General features: G+C 36.5%; 1 protein-coding gene across 4 annotated transcripts in view; it reads right to left on the bottom strand.

Moving 5' to 3' along the window:
* Nucleotides 1-23,959, bottom strand: part of EIF2AK3 (eukaryotic translation initiation factor 2 alpha kinase 3) — a 66,200-nt gene that overhangs the window by 686 nt on the left and 41,555 nt on the right. For 2 of the 4 annotated variants that reach the window (XM_036931068.2, XM_036931066.2), the window contains 9 exons: nucleotides 23,796-23,918; nucleotides 21,934-22,151; nucleotides 21,466-21,578; nucleotides 18,416-18,538; nucleotides 16,969-17,118; nucleotides 15,203-15,980; nucleotides 11,167-11,334; nucleotides 4,555-4,656; nucleotides 987-1,049 (listed from right to left, as the gene is read on the bottom strand). In XM_036931068.2, the coding sequence (XP_036786963.2) occupies nucleotides 987-1,049; nucleotides 4,555-4,656; nucleotides 11,167-11,334; nucleotides 15,203-15,980; nucleotides 16,969-17,118; nucleotides 18,416-18,538; nucleotides 21,466-21,578; nucleotides 21,934-22,151; nucleotides 23,796-23,918 (1,838 nt within the window). Of the gene's footprint in view, nucleotides 1-986; nucleotides 1,050-4,554; nucleotides 4,657-8,881; nucleotides 9,404-11,166; nucleotides 11,335-15,202; nucleotides 15,981-16,968; nucleotides 17,119-18,415; nucleotides 18,539-21,465; nucleotides 21,579-21,933; nucleotides 22,152-23,795; nucleotides 23,919-23,959 lie in introns of those variants that run through there. The other 2 variants (XM_036931067.2, XM_036931069.2) reach the window with 2 other exon arrangements.

Below are 23,959 nucleotides of genomic sequence, written 5' to 3'. Positions count from 1 at the left end.
CTTAAATTATATCTTTAAAACATAGATATAATCTGAATTTAAAAATAAATCCATCTTACAACTGCATGTGACTATACAATTACCTCAATAAAAATTTCAATAAAAAAAATAATTATGCTGAGATCAGCACCAGAACCCCTTTTCTTGATATTTTTTGAAACCCTCTTAATGTAATGTATATTCTTATGAGCCACCCTGGGAAATGATTCATTAACTTTGCAAAATATGTTACAAAATAATTTTTAGCGAAACATTTAGTAATTTAGTAATACTCTATTTTAGATTAGGGTATTGCTATATTATTATAAAGTTCCCTTGTAATACAATCCTTCATATTATTTATAATATTGAAAGATAAATTTAGACTTTTTCCAATGGGATAATTAATACAGTCTGATTTACTTCAAGTTACTTAAGAAAATTCAAGATTATCAGTGTATAAATTTTTAAATGATGTGTTTGTGGACCAAACATATTACAAAATAAAAAGAAACAAAAGCTGCAAAAAGAAACCTTAAAGGTTCATTACACACAATTTTCATCATCAAGAACAGCTTAATTTTCTCTTCCCACTCTTCTGAACCATTTTCTGTGTCACTCAGAACTCCAACACACAGAATCAGGGCCTTTTCTTGTTTAATGGAATAAGTGAGTTTTTAAGATTGTCTCCAACTGCACTAAGATAAAGAGGCTGACATGGTCACAACAGCAATTCCATTTCTGTGAGAGTGTGCTAGGAGTTCAGCCTTACTGAAGCGGAAGTTGCTGCAATTTACACACAGGATATCGTACAGCTTGGAGCACAACAGCCCTGGGTGGCAGAGTTCTAGTCTTTGGTTTGAACAAGTTGTATGTGAGGACCCTTTTCTCTCTAGACCTTTGGCTTCCTCATCTGTAAAACGGGACACTGATGAATTGACTGCCAAGGACCCTATCACGTTCTAAATATGATTCTAAAGAAAATAAAAAATGAGAATTATACAAACCTCATGAGGATATTTCTGAGTAAAGAGTGGTGGAAATTTGAGATTTCTTACATCAGTTAAGATCTAAAAGAAAGGAAAATATTACTTAAAAGTTTGTTTTGACAGATGATTCTGTTTAAACATAGGAATATTTTTTGATACTCTAAGTAATTAAGAAGAAAGGCTGGATATTAAACAGATGGAAAACTTATCAGTGGCTTTTCCTGACTTGATAAGCTACACATAAATGCTCCCCAAGCACAGATGTATACACCATCAATTCATCAAAATCTAGAAAATAATTGATATAATTATGCTTGAATTGTACATAAAATACATCTGGATTTTAACTAAAAATGGATTGATTTTTATTGAAAATAATTCAATTCTCATAAATGTACATCTGTGTCCTTAAGTGGATAACTTTTTCTATTAGTCTCTACGCTCTGTTATTTGACATGAAAGAGCATATTCTTTTTTTTTGAGTGAAGAAAACCAACTAAACTGTGCTAAATACTGAGTATAAAACTATGTTTTTGAAAGTTCACTGGAAAATTTTCATACAAATTATCACTCTCTTTATGTTCCAGAGACAACACAGGGAGAAAAAAACTTAAAACATACACATACACATACACATACACATACAGGAGATTTTCAGACAGAAGTAAAGATATTAAATCCCTGTAAAAAGAGTGAAATGCCAGAAAAAAGCAACAATCTTGGACAATAAAAACTGGATTGTCACAATAAAATAGTTATTAGGAAAGCTGGAATACCAAGCTAAGGAACTCTTGAAAAGAGTAACACAAAAAGACAGAAAAATGGAAAATAGGAGGAAAAAACTAGACATTTTTAGTATTAAGTCGGGGGTTGCAGAACAAGGAAACAAAAATTGGAGAAGAATTTATCCAAAAAATAATACAAGAAATTTACTAGAAGTGAAGGATTCACAGCTTCTAAGTAAAAGGACCTATCAAGTGTTAAGTATTATTTTGTGAGGGAGGAAAGATCCATGAAAGAAGGGCTCAGTTTTGTAACACCACTGATGCAGGTAAAGCCTTACAAGCTTCCAGACAGGAAAATAAAACAGGCCAAACAGATCCTGTGTAAATATCAGCATCACAGTGGTTATCAGCTTTCCAACAGCAGCGCTGGAAGCTATCACACGGTAAGTGAATGTCCTCAAGGTTCTGAGGGTGATTATGTCCAGTCTAGAATTGGAACGTGGCCAATTTATCAATTATGTGTAAGGATTGAAAAAAACACATTTTCAGGTACCTGAGGACTCTACAAATATATCTCTTGTTAAGCTCTTTCTGAGGAATTTACTGCAGAATGTGTTCTAGCAAAATAAGAGTAATGCAAGAAAAAAGTAAAATACAAAATCTAGGAAACAAAGGATCTGAGCCAGGGAAGTAGGAAAGTACATCCTTGGAAGACAACTTATAGAAGGTCCAGGGTAATCAGTCCAGACTGGAGGATAAAAGCTTGAAATGAAAGATGCCAGGGGAAAAAAAAAGACAGACAAGCTCTATCAATATGAAGCACAGATAAAATACTCTTTGATATTTGACAGACTTTGAACATTTGTTAAAAATTACAACAAAGGTTCATAAAAACGAAGCAACTGAGAAAAAGCAATTCTGATTAAAAAGGACTGTATCAGAAAGAAAAGAAAGTACATTATCTAAAATACAGTATTTGCATGGTCAAGGTAAATGTGGACTTCATCTAACTCAAAAATTTTTTACGTTATTTTTTTTTACATTTTTTAACTGAAATAAATTCAGTTTTACCATTCTAAAGTATATAATTCAGTGGTTTTTATTCTAGTCACAATGTTGTACAACCATCACCACTATCTAATTCCAGAACCTCTTTATCACCCAAAAAGAAACCCTGAACCCATTAAGCAGTCCCTCTCCACCCTCTTCTACCCCCATCCCCTGGCAACTACTAACCTACTTTGTCTCTACAGATTTGCCTTTCTGGGCATTTCACATAAATGGAATCATATCATACATGGCCTTTTGTATCTGGCATTTCATTTAGTACAATGTCTTCAAGTCACCTGTGTTGCGCCATGTGTCATTCATTCCTTTTTATGGCCAAACAATATTCCGTAATATGGGCATACCACCTTCTGTTTTGCCATTCATCTGCTGATTCACATTTGGGCAGTTCTTACTCTGTGGTTATTATGAAAACAGGACCAGGAACATCTGTGTACCTACCACTTTTTGTGTGGACCTGTGTTTTCCTTTCCGTTGGTACGTAGTGAGGAGTAGAACTGCTGAGTCATATATAACTATGTTTAACTTTTTGAGGAACTATCAAACTTTTCTAGAGGCTGCACTATTTCACTTTCCCAATAGCAATGTACAAAGATTCAAACTGCTCCACATTCTTGCCTACATTTTTATTTTGTTTTGTTTTGTTAAATCGTAGAGCCATCCTGGATGTTGTGAAATAGTACCTGGCTGAGGTTTTGCACTTCCCTAATGCATAATGATGTAGTGCTTCAGGCCATTTGTGTATCTTCTTTGGAGAAATATTAATTCAAATAAAAATTCCCTCATTTTTTAATTGTGTTGTTGGTCTTTGTGTTGTTGAATTATTAATAGTTCTTTATACATTCTGGCTAGAAGAACTTTATCAGATATATGATTCACAAATATTTTCTCCCCTTTGGCAGGTTGTATTTTCACCTTCTAGATAGGGTCCTTTGATACAGCTGTAACTTTATAAATTTTGATGTCATTGGATTCCTGATCCTTTGTATAGGCTGGACCTGTTTAATATCTCTTTCTGGAAGCTTTCAGGGTATTCTGAAATTTAGTCATTTTGGTTTTTAAATTTTCTTTTTTCCCATTATTGCACAGAATACTTGGTAAGTCTTTTTGGTTAGAAGATGGGAGCCCTTTGGTTCTATGTCAGAACTACATCCTCTTCTACCAGGGCCAGGAGTTAACATATAAGGTCTAAAACCGATAAATAAATGATGATAAAGGCGTAAGCTCTGGAAATAAGGAGATAAATAAGTACCAAGCACAACAGCTGGGAAAGTTGAGGTAAGGACTATGAACAGTCAGGGAAAATAGGACAGAGACCTACTTTTAAAAGACTTTCAGTACTATCTTCCTTAAAAGCCACAGTCATGGTTTATTTTGGGAAGAAAATACCTAAATATGCTTAGTTTGTCAGCTGTTAAGTATACACATGAATGTGTGCCCTTTGGTCCTCTGGAAAATTCTCTGATCAACCAACCACCACAGTCACTCCCTCTCCATCTCAACATTATCCTGTGGTTCTCCTAGTTTTGCACTTACTACAAATTAACTGAGAGTAAGGTATTGCTAAGTTATGATAAACTGAAGCAACAAGAGACAAACAATTCAACTAAACAATTTTTGAAGGCTGAGCTTCAAATGAAGGCAAACAGTTTACAAATTCTCCCTGTATAGCTCAGATGACCTCTCCTACTTGAGTTAACTTGTCTGCTGAATCTATTCTTCTTTTAAAATTCTTTCTTTTGTAAATTTAGGAGTATATTCCTCCACCTTTTTTAGAGAAAGGGGAAACTTACCCTGACTCTCTCCATCTGAGTGCCAAATGGGTACAGCAATTCAAACAGAATGAGGCCCAAAGAAAAGATGTCCACTTTATGGGAGTAGTTGTTTCCAAGAATCTGAAATCCCATATAAAAGAGAAACATTAAAAAAAATTAACAGAGAAGAAGAGAAAGTACAATTGATAAAATGGCATCAGTGAATTCCAAAGCTGACCCAGCCACTTCTTGGTTTAAATGTAATTGTATGTGTAAAAATGTTAGCAAAGAGTTAATCACCTCTCAAGCTTCTTTTCTTCAACTCACTACAGTGAGAGTAATTAAACTACTCAGCATTACAGAAGAAAAGCCCAGGTATAGCTCTGAGATATGCATCAGTAAAATAAACCTGGCAGAAACCTGGAGCCTTGCAATGCTAAAAAAGTTAGTGGGAGCCAGTAAAAGCTCAACAACCCCCGAGGTGAAGTTTTTCAAAGCAAACACTATCTAAAGCAAATCTCTCATTTCTAATCATCTTAGTCCTCACCCATTTTTGAGAAAATCTTCATCACTCCAAACCACTAATCAACTGTGGTTAGCCCTCATTATGGCACTTAATTATGGACTACTTTGCATTGTTAGTTGTATTTTACATGTGCATATTTCTTATTCTTCACAACTAGATTATAAAGTCCTGGAGGGAAGGGAACTGCTTCTTTTGTGTTCCAACTGTCCTGCACTGGGCTAAGTATAGAGAAGGCTCTCAATAAAACCATACTTGTTAGAATAACACGAATTACAACCCACTGGAGCTATTAAACAAAGCCTCATTCAAATTAAAAGTGATCTCCCGGGACTCAGAAGAACCCCTTTATTTGTGAAAATTACCTTAGGCCCTAACTTGACATTTGTCAAAGGCTGAAGAGGAGCATTACTCTGGGGATGCTCCACATGGGCATTTTCTTAGCTGGGGTTGTTGCAAGGTAGAGGCCTGGGATTCCAAGCCCTTCACAGTCTCCTCTCTAAACTGCACTTGGTATTAGTCTACATGCTTGCTTCCGTGAGACAGCCTGCCTCTATGCTTCCAGAATACCCGACGGAAGGGCTCCATGATGGCGTCAGCTGCACTGCCTCCTGTTCTTCCCTTTTCTCCCTGGGGTTTGGGAGGTCCTCAAAGAAAATACGCTCATAAACACAGTGAAAAGGACACCCTGTACACAATCTGGAGAATATAAACTAAACATACCTTTGAGAAAACAACTTGGCAATAAATGTTTGCTCTTAATGGTCCTATTTAGTTTCATCCACCCTAGGGTAGATGGAAATACGTACAAAGATTTGTACACAGGGATAGTTGCCTAAGTGTTGGTCCAAAATTTACAAGTGACTATAATGTCCAAAACAAATGTTGAATAAATTGCTTAACAGAGAGAATACAATGCAGCCAAAAATATTTTCTGACACGTAATAATGTGAGAAACATTTACATTTATACATTGTATCCAAAATTTTAGGAAGAATCCCAATTTTGTATTCCAAAATAAGGTGTGTATAAATATGTAAGATGTGTATGTATGTATACAGAGAAGGATATACTATTTAACATTTTAGAGATATTTTTAGTAAGTGATTTTTATTTTTCTTTATACCTTCCTATATTTTCCATATTCCCTGCATAGTAGATTCACAATATATACAATGAGAGAAAAAAGCATTATTAAATATATTTAAAAAACAAACATGGACTCATGAACACAAAGTGATTTTCACAAAATATCTAAAAAGTAAGGATTTAAGTAGAAAACTTCAAAGGGGTACAATATAACACACCCTTGAGAGGTTACGTTGATTGTTTTATCACTGTGTGGTACTAGAATGTGGCCCCTGTATTTCTTGGTTAATTGCAACCAAGAAAAAAGTAACTGGTCTCTGCTCTTTTTCTCATAGAAGGATAAGAAAATTAAGATCTCTGATAAAAAATATTTTTAAAACAATGTGTTAGTACAGCTTCCCAAGCCTGGATAAGACAATTCATAAGCCAAAGTATTTTGAGAGACTTATTAAAGGGATTTTATAAAGGGTCAGTTTCTGTACTTACGAATACAGAAGAAGAAGAAGATCATTAAGAAGAGAAAAAGCCTGTCCACTTTTAACTACTGTACAGTCATGACAAAATTTCTACAACTATCCTTGGTTTTCCAGTATCTTCAACAGTAACACAGCAACACTATATATAGTCATCAATTTCATCCTTTCTTAGATGGCAGCCTCTGCTGATAGCTTACATCTTAGAGAAGAAAAAACAATTTCCGAGAGTTAAAAATGCTATGATAAGAATAAACAGTGTAATAGGCTAGATCCTGACAGGGAGAAGACAGTCACCTATTTCAAAGAGGGCTGGGTGGGGGTCTCCACGTAATGAGCCCTTCATGCACATGCATCCAGGTAGAATTCCTTTCATTTAGTCATTCCTGTTTTGTTTTCACAATACTTAGAGTGAAGGTCTATTTCTGGCCTCTTGAATAATGATGAACATAAAAAAAAAAATGCCATCAAAAATATTTTAGCATCAATTCTGATACATACCATGTAGAAAAATCAGAAAACACAGAAAAGTTCAAAATGGCTTTCAAAGTCCCCTATATTGAAGTTCTGACTTATTTTAGGGCTATTCCAGTCTTTCTTCCTGTGGACATAAATATGTCTTTGATATTTCACACAATTTTAATTTCTCCTTTCAGCAGGGCCTGGCCACATCATTTGACCAAGATGATTCAATTACTAGGGCCAATACATTTTTTTCTACTTAAGCCAGTTTGGGTACTTTTAGTTGCAAATGCTCAACTATGTGTAATAGTCTTTTGCACATTAAAATCTCTGCTACATGTATCCTTGCTAATTTCTAAATTTAGTTGTTTTTCCCCTTTAAGTTATATTTGCTAGAGAGGATTACCTTATTTAAAAACTCTCTAAATCTACCATAATGTTAGTCTACTGTTGCACTAGTATCAGTTTATTCATGTTTTTCAACTTCATGCAGCCCCTTCTGCCACCTACTGTGCAGACGCTAAACCACTGAAGGTGCTTCTACAATGATGGCCTTTGAGAACTTTGATAACTTCCTGTGAGTTTCAGTCCTTTTCACTGTTTTCTTAATAACTGGCATAATTATTTTTTAATTTTATTAAAAACCTACAGTTATTCAGAAGGCATTTTAAATTTCCGGCTAGTCAAAACAGAAGCAAAAGCAGATAAAAACCCCAAATCAAATTAAACCACTCTCATCTTTTGTTATTGCACTATAATCATTAAAAGACATTTACACTTTCTCTTTTCAAATACACTGCTGTTTCTTTGTGGTCTAGAAGTGCAAAATGAAAGTATATCTTACTTTGATTTGTTCATCAATAAACGTCCAAATGCCAATTCTGTATAAAGCTTAGTATATTTTTCATTTACCTTCCATTTTTAAACTTTGTTTTTTGAAGAAACTTTAATTCAATCTGAAGTTTTCCCTTCCCTTTCATGGGGAAATTTAAACATTTGTTTATCATAACTAATATTCAGCTTTATCATCACTGCAAGTGTTGTTTTGTGTTTTTTATTCCCATACCTTTTCCTTTTGTTGTAATTTGTTTTTGTCTTCCATAATGATACAGAATGTAGAAGTATTATTTTTAATTGTTTGCTGAATTTAGGTATATATGAATCCCTACTCTGTCTTTACTTTCTTTGTTCTTACCATTTTCCATTCCCTAATCTTTATTAATTTAATATGGGAATTATAGGCCTAGCTCACTATGATGACTGTCTTTAAAATTATAAAGCTTTTACTAAGAACATTTTTGGATTTTTATATTCAATTTTGCTTTGGTATCCATAGTCACAAGCCATGGGCACATGTAATTAATTGGTTTTGATGTCCACTGCCAATATTTTTATGTTTACCTTCCTAAATTCACTTTCAACAGGTAACACAATCACATGGTTCATAATGAAGAAGCATGTAAGGAAGTTTTCCTTCCACCAGTCCCTCACCTGTGGAGCCCCCACCAGCCACTTTCCCCTGCCAACTGCCTCCACAGCCATTCATTAACTATACATCATTCCAGAGTTTCTTTAGACATAAGCAAAAACATATCTATCTTTTTTCCTTAAATGAAAGGTTTTTTTATGCACACATGTCTGCATCTGCTTTTTTCACTTAAGAGATTCTTTGTTAACTCTTGGTTTAACCTAAAAATGCCTGATTTCTTTGTACATGAATAACTTCATGGCCAGACACAAGATTCACGTGTCACAGATCATTTTTCATTTTCATAAACATGTGCACCTAAGGGTTGAGATGTGATAAAATCATGAGAATGGTGCATGTTGCTTTATTAGGTTATGTGCTCTTCTCGGGTTCTGTGCTACAGAAAATGAGTTATTTAGCTATAACCCTTTTTCTTCCTACCTAAATACTAATAACATTTTTCCTTCATCTTTGAAATTCACAATGTCTAAGTATAGGGTCTTTAAAAAATGTTTTTAATTATATAAAAAAGGAAAATTTCAAACAAGTAAAAGGAACACTTGAATAATACAAAAACTCAGAAAGTATGAAAGGGCATTGTACAACAGTAAAATAAAGTCCTCTTCAAAGGCAATCCCACAACTGGTCTCCGATATAATATTCTAAAGATAATCTAATCAAACTGTGGCCTATGTATCCCTGGGGAACCCAACATCCTTTCAGTCTGCAAGGTCAAGATTATTTTCATAATAAAACGAAGACATGATTTGCTTTTCACTGTGTTGCCATTTGCACGGCTGGAAATTTAGCATGAATCAAGGCAGCTGCACCAAACTGTATGGTAATTGTATCCTCCAGGGCCACATGCTCACACTTAAAAAACACAGAAGAACAAAAAAGACAGTTTCACTTAAAATGTCCCTGCTGAAGCAATAAAAATGATTGATTTTATCACATCTCAACCCTTAGGTGCACATGTTTATGATATCCTGTGTGACAAAATGGGAGGTGCTCACAAAGCGTTTCTGCTCTGAACCACAGCACAGTGGCTGCCTCAGGAGCAGGCACCTGCGCACCTGCTGGGCTGCCAGAGGACCCAGCTGATCTTGCACCGAACGCCATTCTTACTCAGGAGGACAATCAGTAGACAGGCTCTGGTTATTCGGACTTGGATAACTGACATTTTCTTAAAGCTGGACAAAGTGAGAATGTCACTTTAAGGAAAGTTGACAGTATTCATTTCCAATGCTAAAAGTTGAGCTTTGAAGTGAAAATCAGAATTTTAGAAAATTCGTATTTAGCACAGGGAACTGACAGCTTCCTAATACTTAAAGCCTTTTCTGGTGAGATTGGTGGGGATATTAATCAAAGCAACTTTTTAAATGTTGCATAGTGAATTGTGACAACTTTTGGAAAAGTTTGCATAACTTAGGGAACCAACAGTTTTAAATTCCCAATGTGCAATGTTATAAAACCATGCCTGGGTAAAAGAGCCATTCTAAGTGCTCATGGACCAAGGACGTTAAAGGAACAGAAGTACAGAATGTTTAATGGTATGGTTTTAGATACCACAGAGCAAATGACTTTTAAGAAACTATCACTTACTGAGTTCTGATAGATGAAGAATACCCACAGGTATCTCAAAATGCTGTTAAAATACCCCTCCCTTTCCAACTTTCAGAGCTGTGTGAGGTCAGATTTTCTTCATTTATTTCACCCAAAATAATATATTGCAATGGATTGAATGCAAAGGCAGATAAGAGAACCTAGGTCATTTAAGTCAGATATTAAAGAGATTTGTAAAAATGCAAACAAATGCCACTCCTAATTTTTGTTTAAGAAAATATTTTTATTATCTTTATGATAATACTAATATTGCTATTTTTTTTAACTGAATTAATAAAATTTTATAAATTCCTCAGTTTCCATCTCTAACATGTAAACACTGACAGATAAAACACCATAAGAAAAAAATCTGGGGTTCTCAATTGTGTTTACAAGTAAAAACAGGTACGGAGACTAGAAAGCTTGAGAACTGCTCCTTTGAGCATATACAAGCTAGTGAGTATTATTAGTCAGGGTGGAGGATGGCCAGGCTGCCCTAACCCCACCACTCTTCAGTCTCTGTGCTATTTACAGTGCTTTCCCTTGGACCAAGTGTTCCACACGGCAACATTCCCAGCCTATCGATGACCCTCGACTTCCTGCCATGGTACATCCTGGCCATGGCCTGTGAATGACTGCAGGGGGCAGCTCAGTACAGTACCTCTGAAGATGGCACCAGCTGGCTCTGGAAAACAGTTCCTACACAGTTTACACGCGGCAAGGTCCAGTTAAGTTTCAGAGGTGGGCATTCAAGGTCTCTGGTTTTCTGATTGCTGTCAGGTTCTGGTTCAGAAGGTGAGCATGTTTTATGCACTGGGAGTATTTTCTTAATCCATCCTCAATTCAGGTTGTAGAAATTGCACCCTGGTTATGTTGCCTGTGGAACTCTACTAACAGTTTTCATAATTTTCAGTTTTTATGTCATTGGGTATTTTAAGTAGAAGGTGGCAGGATTTTATGGGGCACATCTAGCTTGCTACCATGCTAACTGAAAATCTATCTTTAATTCAGAAGGAGAACAAAAAACTCACCTGCTCTGGGCTCATATACAGTTTGGTCCCCACTTGTCCTGTGTGTCTGGCATATGCTGGCATCGGGGTCAGAACCATGGGCTCTTCTTCATCCTGGTCCATTGCAGTCACTAATCCAAAGTCTCCAACCTTCACCACATCATCCATTGTAAAGAATATGTTGGAAGGCTGGAAAAAAAAAACAGACAAAAGCACGCTGGGTATATGGAGAGAGAAAGTGAAGAGAATTACTTGAATGACAATATACATATAAGAATCTAGATATTCTCAAGCATGTTTCTCTTTAAAATGGACCAATATGAAAATAAAAACCCTCCTTCAATGCTAGGTAAGTGTAGTGAGTAAAGAAGAGGGAAGGACAGCAGAGGAAGCCAGCTTTTACTTAACAAATATTTAAATCCTCAGAGATTTACATTCCCTAGGTACAGGTACTTAATCCTCAATCTCATTATTCTATATACTCTCCCTCAGCAAGCTGTTCTACATTTATGATGTAAGCCATGTTTATAATAGTGGTAATAATAGCAAATGCATATATAGGACTTGCAATGGGACAGGAGCTATTTTAAGCAGCCTGCTACTCTTTATTTTTTATTACGGTATTATTGATATACATTCTTATGAAGGTTTCACATGAAAAAACAATGTGGTTACTACATTCACCCATATTATTGAGTCCCCCCTATACCCCATTGCAGTCCCTGTCTATCAGTGCAGTAAGATGCCACGGAGTCACTATTTGCCTTCTCTGTGCTACACTGTCTTCTCCATGATTTCCCCAACACCATGTATGCCAATCATAACACCCCTCCCTCCCCACTCATCCTCCCCCACCCCTCCCCTTTGGTAACTGCTAGTCCCCTCTTGGAGTCTGTGAGTCTAGCAGCCTACTCTTAATTCATGTAATACTCATGGCTCTATTTGTCCTATTAGTCTCTCATTTCACAGATGTGAAAACTGAGGCCCAGAGAAGTTAAGTAAATTCCTCAAGGTTACCCAGCTAATAAGTGGTGGAGCAGAGATTCAAATCCTGTCATTCTGGCTCTGTAAGAAGAGGGCTTCTGCTTCACTGCCACATATCCATCCAGCAGCCAGCATGGTTCTTGCCCTGTGGTAACTGATGAAGGAGTCAAAAAAACTGATCTTCAAGTTTTGTTTAAGAGGGGAAAGTAGGCTATCTAGGAGAAAAGAGCTCTTAGCTACAAGCCTGTATGGCTTCTTCTAACACCCATATGCTCCCATACACTCCAAGATCTCTGTCCTGAGTTCTAAACTCTCATACGCAACTGTTTATAGGATACATCTAACCAGACTCAAACTCCCCTATATGAAATTCAGCATCTTTCCCTCAGAGCCTACTCTAATCCCAGCTAATGTGACTACCATTCATAGCCCTTTATATAAGGAAAAAGGAAGCTCATGAAATTGAATTTCATCAGGTCAAAAACTGCCAGACAATTAACAATTTATTCCCAAACTCCAAAATGCCATTACACAATATTGACTTTGAAGCAATGAAGTTACTGCATAAAACCAAAGTCTCTGTGTTTACTGGTAATAACCTCCTGCTCTCCCACAAATAACCTTCCAGGAGAGACAATGATAGACTATGCTGCCTTAAATTTCATCTTTCCTCCCCTCTCCCATCCTCTGGCGTCAGCTGTTATTTACTGAACTACAATAGACATTTTTTTTTGGTTTTCCAGCATCTAACCCTCTGTGCTTCCATCAGAAATATCCTGACTTGCCTTTGGGAATTCCCCGCTACCCAACTGTGCAGCAACCCCAGGGGTCATGTGGCAGTCATCCTGAGGCTGCCCCCAGGGGGAGCACAAGCCAATCAGCACAGTCCCATCGCCTGGTTGGGAGACTGGTTTAGGGACCGGTGTGTGTCCTTGGTTCCTCAGTTAAAGAGAACCCAGGACTTCCAATCGATAGTTGGGGAAAGAGGCCCTTTATCCAAAGACTTAAAACACTAGTCTTTCTGAGACTGTGAAGGGACAGCCTGCCTGAAATGGAAACAAGAAACTGGGGGCAGAGGGAGCCAGCTCTGGCCACATCACTTAGCCCAGATAAAGCTCCTCCTGAATCTTGGATGGTTCACTTACATGGACCAATAAATGCCCTTAAATTTGATTAAATTAGCATAAATGCCTTTGGTCACAAACAAAAGAATGTTCAAAATGAAATGATATGAGCATACAGAATGTGTCTGGCATTGTGCTAAGGGTGTAACAGGTGAACAAAAGAGACATGGCTCCTGCCCCTGTGGAAACCGGAGGATGAGGAATATGAATGTGGTGAGAATTAGGAAGGAGAAATACCAGGTTCTATGAGGACACTGGATTTGACAACTGAGAAAAAGCCCAATGTAGCTAGAGTGAAAAGAAGAAAAGACTACAAGTATGGAGAATCAGAAGCTACAGTGCTAATGACAAAAACTGACTAAAATGCAAAACGCAGAGAGGGCCTGGAAGGTTCAACACTGCACTCAAAGATGGGTCACAATGAAGACACTGCATAGCCTTTTTAACTGGAATAAAAATCTTGGGGGTAATTTCTCTGGCACACTAGGAATCTTTAAAAGGAATTTATCTTTACAAAGGAATAAACTTTTTGATTTCTAGAAAAACTAAAGGGAAAATGTTTTTCTTGAAATCTTACTGGTACATTGACAAACAGAAAAAAATATTTAGACAATATTTTAGCATTACACAAATATTCACCAATATCTTATTAACATTATAAAATCAGAATATTCATTATTAGTAGAAACATAATTACATTGCCTTTCACCTTGACCTTTTGTGTATAGTGTTATGTATAAGAAGAATATGTATATTAGCTAATTGTTTCCCAGCAAATGATAAATGTTTACTATATTCAAACAGCCAGCACTCTCTTAAGTTAGGCATTATCTGGCCTCCTGGAAGTTGTTGTCTTCTCTCTTCCAACCAAAAAAAATCATCTCTGAACTTTTCATTCAGTGCAGAATTCCTGGTCATCAGTTTGGGACCACATAAAAAATCACTGAAGCATGGTGATTTTATATTAACTCAGTAACCATTACTTTGGAAAATAGGAACTATGTTTAAATCTTGTCCCTATTATTCCAAAGTCTTAAAATATATTCAAGGATTAACAAATCTACTGATTTTAGAAGAAAATAACTTGTGCAAATAGCTCCTAGTTTGGTGTCTGAAACAAACACCTGTGGTTATACAAGACTGAAAATACTTGAAATGGGTCTAAATCTGTTAAGCACTTAAGTTACTTCCATCAGAAAAGTATTTATATGTTCACTACATAGCTACTGATGATCACTATGAGCATACAGAATATGCAGAAACTATGTAAGTATAAGTTCCATATACTTATTGCAGAAACACAGAAACATTCAGGAAATATTACATTGTAGTGAGAGGTTTATGCAATTTAGCAAAACCTATTGATACAGTAGCCAATACTCTATATATTGAAAATACAATTGAAGGTTTTGGTGGCAAACAATCATTAGCTAACCATTTGCTATCTTTCTCCAACCAGTTTCTCAAGCCCTTCCCCCAGGTCTAAATAGGGGCAAAAAGCTTTGAGCTCTGCCCCAGTTCAGAGATGATTAGTGGAGGAACACTCGTCTCTCCTTCCACTTGGGTCCCTTTCACTATGCTGCTCTGGGGTCCTACAGGAACAGTGTCAGGGTCCCTCAAATGCATGGGAAAAACAGGGCATATATGCTCATGGTGGATTTGTTTTCCTATCAGAGGGATTGACAGTACTTTTTACTGTAAAATGAACATAAGCACATTACAGAGGAGAATGCACGATCTGCCTGAAGGTTTCAAAGCCTGAGACTTCTTGTGTTTGCAGCAGGCACCTTCAGGTTACCTTCCCAGACCCCTGCGCTCTTCTCTGATGCCTTTACTCTCCTTTGCTCTTAAGAGCACTTGAGTCATAAGACTCACATGCACAGCAAGTGCTGTTTTCAATTACAAAGCATCAGACTGGAAGCCTTGGGTGAGGTCCCACAAATACAGACCTTCAGGTCCCTGTGCATGAGCCCTTTATTGTGCAGAAACTCCACTGCCTCTGCGATCTGCAGGAAGATGTGCAGACACATGCCCCTCTCCCTCTCCTCTATGGTGCACCGGCTGTTCATCCAGTCTTTGAGGTTCTCCTTCCTGCACAGCTGCATCTGAATGTAAAGATACACCTTGGGTGAACTGGGCTGCAGTTTGTCCACAGGGTTTTTAGTGAGATCTAAACTTAGAGTGGTAGGTCTTGGAGGAGAAACAGACAAAGTAGGTTCAGAAGAAGATTTGCTACTGGAGTGCTCCAAAGAAGTTAGCTTATTAGCATAATGGTTGCCAATATGCAGCCGGTTCGTTTTGAGCTCTTCTTTACTGGATGCATTATCGCAGCCAGAATCTTCAAACACTATAGAAGAGGATGTTCTCTCCCTTGACCTTACAGAGGAAGATGCTTCAGAAGGACAAAGTTCAAAGGAGTGCCCCTCATCATTGTGATCCATAGTACCATCTTCCACATCATAGTCTGTCAGGCAACTGTCTTGGAGGTTGTACACAGCATTCACTGACTCGCTGTCTCCGTGGTCCATTCCTGAAAATTCCAGTGGGGAGAACTGGCTCTCGGATGAACTTGTCTGGCCACAGGAAATCCCTACTGAAAAAGACCTGCCCCTTTTTGGCGAAGGAGCTATGATTTCTATATGCTCCTTTGTGGAGAAAGGATCCATTCTGCGTATTTTAACTGATGGCGCATCCATTGGACTAGGAGAGCTGAGTGGCCAGTCTGTGCTAAAAGTGGGAGAAAGACAAAGGAATGAGAGGAAATACGGGCTCATTACATTATCTGAACTACACTCTTTAACAGCTTCAACTTTAATAAAGCCAGTTACCAGATGACAAACAACATACAGATTAAATGAAAATGTACATCATAGGACATCGCATTTCATCCATTCCTTCTGAAAGACTGCATTTGAAAGCTTAATTTATACTTGCAACAGTTATCTGGGACTGTCGGCTAAGGCCTTTGAGCAAAACACAAAGCACTGAAGGGACACCAAGGCTAGGACTCCTCAGTGGCCACAATTTTGAAGCCCTGTCCAAATTCAGGCAGCAGTTTATGGGGCCTTTGAGACAGGGGCCCCTTCACTTTGTCCTTCCATGGCTTGGCTATAGGCTACAAGGGTCACTGTAACAAATTACTTCAGGCGGTTCTAGGGCCGTGTTTAGTACTTTTAGGCAGGAATTTTACTCCAGCTCTTTGGTAAATAAGCCTATTTGCAGCCTGCTTCCTCTTTGTTTTCATTTAGTGGTTTTTAAAATGGCCTTCCTTCCTATAGCACAGCATACTTCACATGGGAATTATCTTCAGGTTGCCCAAGTTTATGTATTTTTAATTGCAAATAGTTTTAAACTGCTTTAATAGGGAGGTGTAAAGTGTTAACTACTGATAAACCAAATAAAAATCTAAAATAAAAAAATGGCAACAAAAGCAGGCAATATTTTCTTATTGAGAAAAGTCACTGTAAATCCCTTGGTGAATTACAATTCATAAAGCCTATCTACTAATAATTTAAATAATTCATATTCTCAAAACAAAATCAACTTTTCATCTAATAAATAGAGAATACTCTAAAACATGACAGAGAACACTAATTTGCTGTTATTTTTCTTAAAAAATGAACTCTAAAGCCATAGAAATGTTATTTTGTTCACAAAAGCAAAAAACTAGCCTGAAGGAGAATATTAGTTTCTAAGTCTGTGTCTACGAAGTTACCTTTCATCTTTCAGCCAAATTTCATCCATTTTTTCTTGCCACTTCTCTGGTGGTGTTTCCAACCAAGCATTGAAGTATCTGACAATTCCTGGGTGTTCAAGCTTGGCTAAGGCTTTAACTTCTCGCATTACCTTTTCCCGGGCCAATTCCCTGAAATAGAGAAAAGACCACCCTGAAGGTTGCTCTGATCTGAACAAGCAATCACATCCAGTAGTGAAAAATAGTAAGACAACATTCTCCTTTGCATCCGAAATTAGAAACAGATGAGTTCTCTTACTGGCATCATTCTGAAAAGCTATACAGTAAGTCTGGAATTTTAAAAAAATACATGTGTTATAGGGTTTTTCTCTTCTAGAAATAAGTGCTAGAGCACTTCTATTGCCTTATTCAAATGTGGCTTTCTTAGCTGACTGAAAGTGAATGAATACATACCCTTTAAGATTATTACCTAGCGTGAATCAATGGAGGACAAATAGGTGTAAATGGAGTATCAGAAAAGAGAGCTCAGCATTGCAGCTCAGGAGGACAGAGAATGGTCACACTGGTACACATGTAATTGGTACATATAATCCCCAAAACTTGTAATAGCATGTTTTGCCTTTTAAAGCAAGCTTCCACTACTGAGTATCACAGGCAATGAAGTACAGATTTAATCAAGAATCAATAGGCGCTTTCTACAATAGATGGAAAGGAAGCTATTACTGGAAGCCTACTATCTTTAGCATCAAATTGTTCTGAGCCAGAAATTCCACTTCTAGGAATCTATCCTAAGTAACCAGATGTGGTCAAAAATTTATATAAAAAGTGAACACTGCAAAGTCATATTTAACTGTAACAAACTGAAAACCTAAATTAACAATAAGAAACAGTTAAACAAAATATGGCACATGTATTAACTGGATTATTATCCAGCCATAAGATACTTTCAATGTATTTTAGCATTTCAATGAAATACTCTTAATAACATGGAAAATGCTGAGGATACAGTGAAGCAAGCAATAGATAAAACTGTACTGTATGGTTAACTGTACTACCAACTAGGTAAATTTGCAACCAGGAAAGAAATCAAAAGGAAATACCCTAAAATATTAAGAGAGATTATTACTGGGTGGAGAAGACACAGATAGTTTTTGTTTAATACTATTTCCACAGTAAATACAGATGGTGCTATGTATTAAAGTTTGTAGTTATAATTCACTATGGGAAAGACCAGAGTTGTTAAGAATCAAAAACAAGGGCAGATTTTTTTAAGTAGATGCAAAGCAATCTAAATAGATCACACCTTTTAGACAGCTGGCTACCTGGTAGCAGCTATAGAAGCTAAGATTCAGAAGGTCAGAAACTATGTTTCCTTCCTTATCTATGGAGTATAGCAAGAAGGACATATTGCCTATGAGATTAGTAATATAGTGCTGACTTCACGTTTACTAAAAATATCATCCCGTACCTGTTAGGGAGGCGGATTCTCTTGATGGCATAATTGCAGTCATCTACCTTGTTCCTGGCTTCAAAGACAACTCCAAACCCGCCACGACCCATGCACTGAACTGGTTCAAAGTCTGTTAGGTATCTTAAAAAGAAAAAGAAATTTTTAAAGCTTGCAAATAGTTTTCAATTTTGAAGTAAGGTAATGAATCAGCTCAATTTATTTTATGATATATAAAAAGTATATAAACTCAGTAAACCTCATAGAATTTATTTTAATAAAGAGTATAGTTTAAATTCCACTAATAGCATTCTTTGTTCTGCTTTCTGCTGAAGTAAAGCAAACATACTCAAATTTTTCCCTGGGAAGTTGATAAAAAATAAATAAGCTTCTGTTTATTGACTGGGAATCACTTGTTAATCATTTGTTCTTAGAGCAACTGTGCCACTGATCAGTCCTAATCAATACTTCCCATCATCTATCAAAATATTCTATTCTTAATTCTCTAACATTTTACACCTCATGTGGCATTCTGAACTCAGAAAATGTATTTTCATCTTATGTGAGTGCCTGTAAATTTTATGGAAAAAAATTAATCAATTCTACTATACATAAGTACCTTCTTAGAAATCTCTCTAGGAACCAAAGCCATCTCAAATTTGCTGGGTTGCCTCATGAGTCAGAATGGGCTTCACCGGGGTATTCAGACAGAAGCTAACTCACTATCTGTCACTTACAGATGGGCATCCACATTGTGGCTACTTCCTCTTTAGTGCCTGATCTCCCTGATCTGCACTCTGTATTCCAGCCAACTTGTACCTGGCTGTCTCACAACTGTGGAGCTTTTGCTTCTGCTATTTTCTCTACTAGGACTTGGTGCTTAATGAAATTCTATTCCTCTTTCACTCTACTCATCCAGCCATGTCTGTAAGGCTTTCCTAGACCCCTTTCTTAATGTTCTCACAGCACTTTGCACAGAGTACTTTGAACTGTCTAAATTTAATCTCAGTATTTTGCAGTTATTCATACACAGTTCACTGTCCCCACTGCCACTGGATTGTGGGGGCCTTGAATGCAGGAAAGCACTCTTGTTCCTCTTTGTATTTCTAAAGCCTGGGCTCATCTGGAAAATAGAAGGTTTAACTGTCAAATAATGCATGAATTAATAAATGAATGAAGGCACGTACGCATGCATGGTACGGAAGTTATTCTAGTCATATGGAGGACAGATGAATAAGAGTATCTCTGGTGTCCCTTGTAAGGCTGAGTTTATTACTTTATGATGTGCACATTCATATTAATTTAGTAGTTGGCTCAGCTGGTTAGAGCATGGAGTTGAGGAGAGGCAACAGATCCCAACCCTCTATAGGCCAATTACCTTCACAGAGAATGAAGAGCAATAATCTGTATCCCTAAAAATAGCTAGTCAAGGCACTTCAGTATAAATCCATCTCCCCAACTGCAAAACCCTATGAAATTCATGTCTTATTCTTGGAGGGCCAAATTGAATGATCTTCCTATATTAAAGAAAACAGCCATACAAAGATGGATATATCTTCTGAAAGGAGAAACATCTTCTATATGATTACAGACTCTATAAATACAAGTATCATTTTGCCTACAGTCCCAACTGATAAATGGCAAAGTTGGAACTTGAACTCATGACTGAATCCAGAGCTTTGGCTCTTAATAATGCCTAGAACATTGTAGGCACTCAACAAACATTAGTATTATTGTAGAGCACCTATATTTTAAAAACTCTTTAAATTAGACTCTTCATATTGAATAAAGTTTTAGGAAAATTAGGTCTAATTCAAGTTTAGAGTACATTATTCTAATTCTCTTTACAAGTCTTTCAAATATTTATTTATTCACTGTATCTTGCTCCTCCTCCATCGCTCTCTCTTACTCTTGATAATTAAAAATCATCACAAGCAGACCGGTTCATGGCTTTTTTCTTATATGTTTATATTTTGCAATATTATCTTCCCCCACAGATTTTAAGTTTCACTAAGACAGGCCCCATCTTTTTATTTTTCCCAAAGGCTGAAATATCGTCCTGCACACAGCTGTTCTGAGTAAATGGAGAGTGAATAATGATGGCTTCAGCAGTGGGTCACCCATTGGGAGTTACTGGTTCTGTGTTCTCTCCGTTTCTTTCACTGCATGCTGGTTGTTGCTGGCCACTGACATATCAGTCAGCATGCTTATTAGCAAGGGTATTAAAGTCACCTAGTAAATTCTACTTTGGAAACTAGCAGCTAAAATCTGTTGATTACAGTCAGTTCTCAATTTTTGGTAACACAGTTTGAGTGCAGCTTAGATAAGCCCACAGATAACCAAAATATCATACATGTTAGCTACAATTTTAATATTTTGTCATAAAGCCATTACCCTAGATATTAAGCAGTAAGGTTCTATTACCTCTTCCTTACCCCCATCACCAAAGTGCTAATTAAGACTGATATCAAAATTAAGGGGAAAAGTAGCAATAATCTATGTTATATGAACCATAGCACCATATCTCATACCACAAAGCACCAGAATCTATACACCTGATAGACTGCAAACAGGTTTTTTATTTTACTTTCAAATTATTTGAATTACCTACTTCTTAAGTAACTTGCCTCTCCTTTCTACTTTTAAAAGTGATCTATTCTGTTGGTATATTTCCCCCCATTTTTCTACTTCTTATCCAGAAAAATAAATTGGAATAAGTAATTGAAGACTGAGTAACATATGGAGATTTATATCATACTCTAATAACACAATAACTATTACTTGGTACTATTAATGCCAAGCCGGGTACATGGCAGGCCCTCAATAACTAAGCTATCTGAATAAGAATTAATTTGGTGTCTGAAATTCTAAACTTCTGGAACACTTTATTTTTATCCTTAGCTGAGTGAGTTTAAGTTACTTGAGGATTATGTCTATGTTTTATTTACATAGCTATTCACACATTAAAAAAAAAAGTTAAACAAGACCTTAATTCAGAGGCCATTTCCTCTTTGATTCAGTTGCCACCAGAAGCCACAACACACGTATCTCTTTTACAACAAGACTCTTACCGTGATATGTAACTAGAATTTTTGATGTCATTCCAACTATTGTCATTAGATTCTCCACTTACAGAATCATATTTATTTTCAGTTTGACACTGAGTTTCAGATTCCTTCCTCTGCTGGTAAGGTGGGAAAAAAATCACTGTCAGTATAAAGCTGAACACAAGTTAACTAAAAATCTTAGGATGTAAAATAACACTGAAAAATAAAAACTAAACAAAATATTAATATTAACAAAAATAAAAAGCATAAAAGAACACAAAATACAACACTTCCCTTGTTGAAGGGAAGTGGAATGGTAGGGGTGGAGGCCAGTCTGTAATGGGTTGAGGTGTGAAGGGGAGGGAAGAGAGGGAAATGAGAGTATGGGCAACAATGATTTTACAGTAAAACTTATGCAAACGTACATCTCACCCCTTACCATTCTATACTCCCAACACTTTGAAATAAATTAGATTCTAAAAAATGCCTTACTCTGTGAGGATGAGGATGGAAGAGTCTGTGTACAATAAAAGTTGTTGCTATGATACAAAACAGAATAGTTCCAACTATTTCTTTCCACCAATGTAAGAGGAGAACAGGATCCTTTTTGCGGATATTCTTGTAATTGGGGTTGTCAAGGAATCTGACTGTGATCTGTGTGCTCCGTTTGCTCCGTTCCCTCTTGTAGTATGGTAGGTAATAACCATTATCTTCGAGGACAAACATTGAAAGTTTTTTTTTTAGAAAAAGATAAAGCAAAATAGAGTCACCTTTAATTGTTCAAAATTATCTACTCTCCTGTGACTTACAACACTAATTCCTTTTTTAAAAGTTTCATCTTTTCTTTAACACATTTCAACAGTTTCATTTACCCTTTTGTTTTTACTACACAAATAAATTTTCTTTTATTTCATAAGCATCATAAATATTCTTTATATTAAATAAGATGAGAAAAAAACCTTAAGGGTCACCCCATTCACTAACTCCTTAATAGTTCGATCTTTAAAATGCAAGAATGTATTAGTACTCAAACTGCCTTCAAGGAATTAAACTTTATTTTCATTTACCATTAATAAAATACCAAATTTTACCATTAAACATTCTTCACAAGCTAAAAGGGAAACATCTCCATCACGCTCATTGGTTCATTTCAGGCTTTGAAAATGAACTGGTCCTAGAAAACAGCCCGTCTTTTTTTGTCTTCTACAGCTGACCCTTGAACAATTCGCGGGTTAGGGGCACCAACCTCCACAGAGTCAAATATCCACTTGTAACTTTCGACTCCCCAAAAACTTTACTAACAGCCTACTGTTGACTGGAAGTCTTACTGATGACATAAAATGGTTAACACATATTTTCTGTTATATTATATACTGTATTACAATAAAGCTAGAGAAAAGAAAATTTTTTCAAATTGTTACAAATTTCTGAACATTTTTCCAATATATTTATTGAAAAAAATCCATATCTAAGTGAACCCACATAGTTCAATTCCATAGTGCTCAAGAGTCACCTGTAATTTGTGCCATGTGGGCAGATTACACAGTTCTCTCTTACCTTATATTTTATCAGTATCAGATGAAGACTGCTGTTTCTATTTCACAGCTCTCTTTTTTTTTTCTTTTTAGTCAATTTAAATTCCACAATAATTTCCCAGTTCTAGCATTTAGGGTAGCTGATGAGGAGTCTATGTTTTTGTCTACTGCAGATTTAAGGATTTTGTATATATAACTGTTCAAAAGACTTTCGTATCTGAATATATCCTCACCTTAAATACACAGAAATGTATTTCATGCTAAATTCCACCTATTCCTGACCTTTGCACTAATCTCTCTCATCTGAGGACAACATTAAAGTAACTTTATTTTACAGTATTTCCATGTAATTCTACTGGGAACACCTATTTTCTTCATTATACATGCTGCTGGTATACAGACTATATTAGGTACTTAAATGAGAGCTAATAACAAGAACCAATGCTTTCTGAATGAACACTTAACTATGCCAGGTACAATGATAATTAAGACTGTGAGCACATGATCTCACTGAGACTTCACAACAATCCAATAAACAGATATTAGGATTACTATCCTCACTTTACAGATGAAGGAACCAAGACAGGCAAGCTAGGTATGCCCAACCACGTATGTGGCAAAACTGGCATCAGCACCCTGGTAATCTTGCTTTGGAGCTTGCACCCTTGGCCACGATTCACAATACTGCCTCCCAAGATATTTTATTGTCCACCCTCCTGTTGACTATCTTGCATTTGAATTCTATTAATTAAATTCAAGTTAATAAATACATTATAAAATAAAACTTGGCATTTCTAATGTAAGCATAATCACACTTACCATACGGATACTGCAAGACTGAAAGTGCACCATTACTGTACTCTTCATGAGAAAACTTATCATTACTAAGACATTTGTCGAACTCATCAGACCCTACCAAGACAGGCGTTCTGGAAGGAGAATCTAAAAGAAAATGATAAAATCTTAACTGTTATGATTTCAGT

The sequence above is a fragment of the Manis pentadactyla genome, chromosome 2 (assembly GCF_030020395.1).
Source record: "Manis pentadactyla isolate mManPen7 chromosome 2, mManPen7.hap1, whole genome shotgun sequence".
Taxonomy (NCBI): domain Eukaryota; kingdom Metazoa; phylum Chordata; class Mammalia; order Pholidota; family Manidae; genus Manis; species Manis pentadactyla.
Note: the sequence above shows the minus strand (reverse complement) of the source record. Positions and strands in the feature narration are given on the sequence as shown.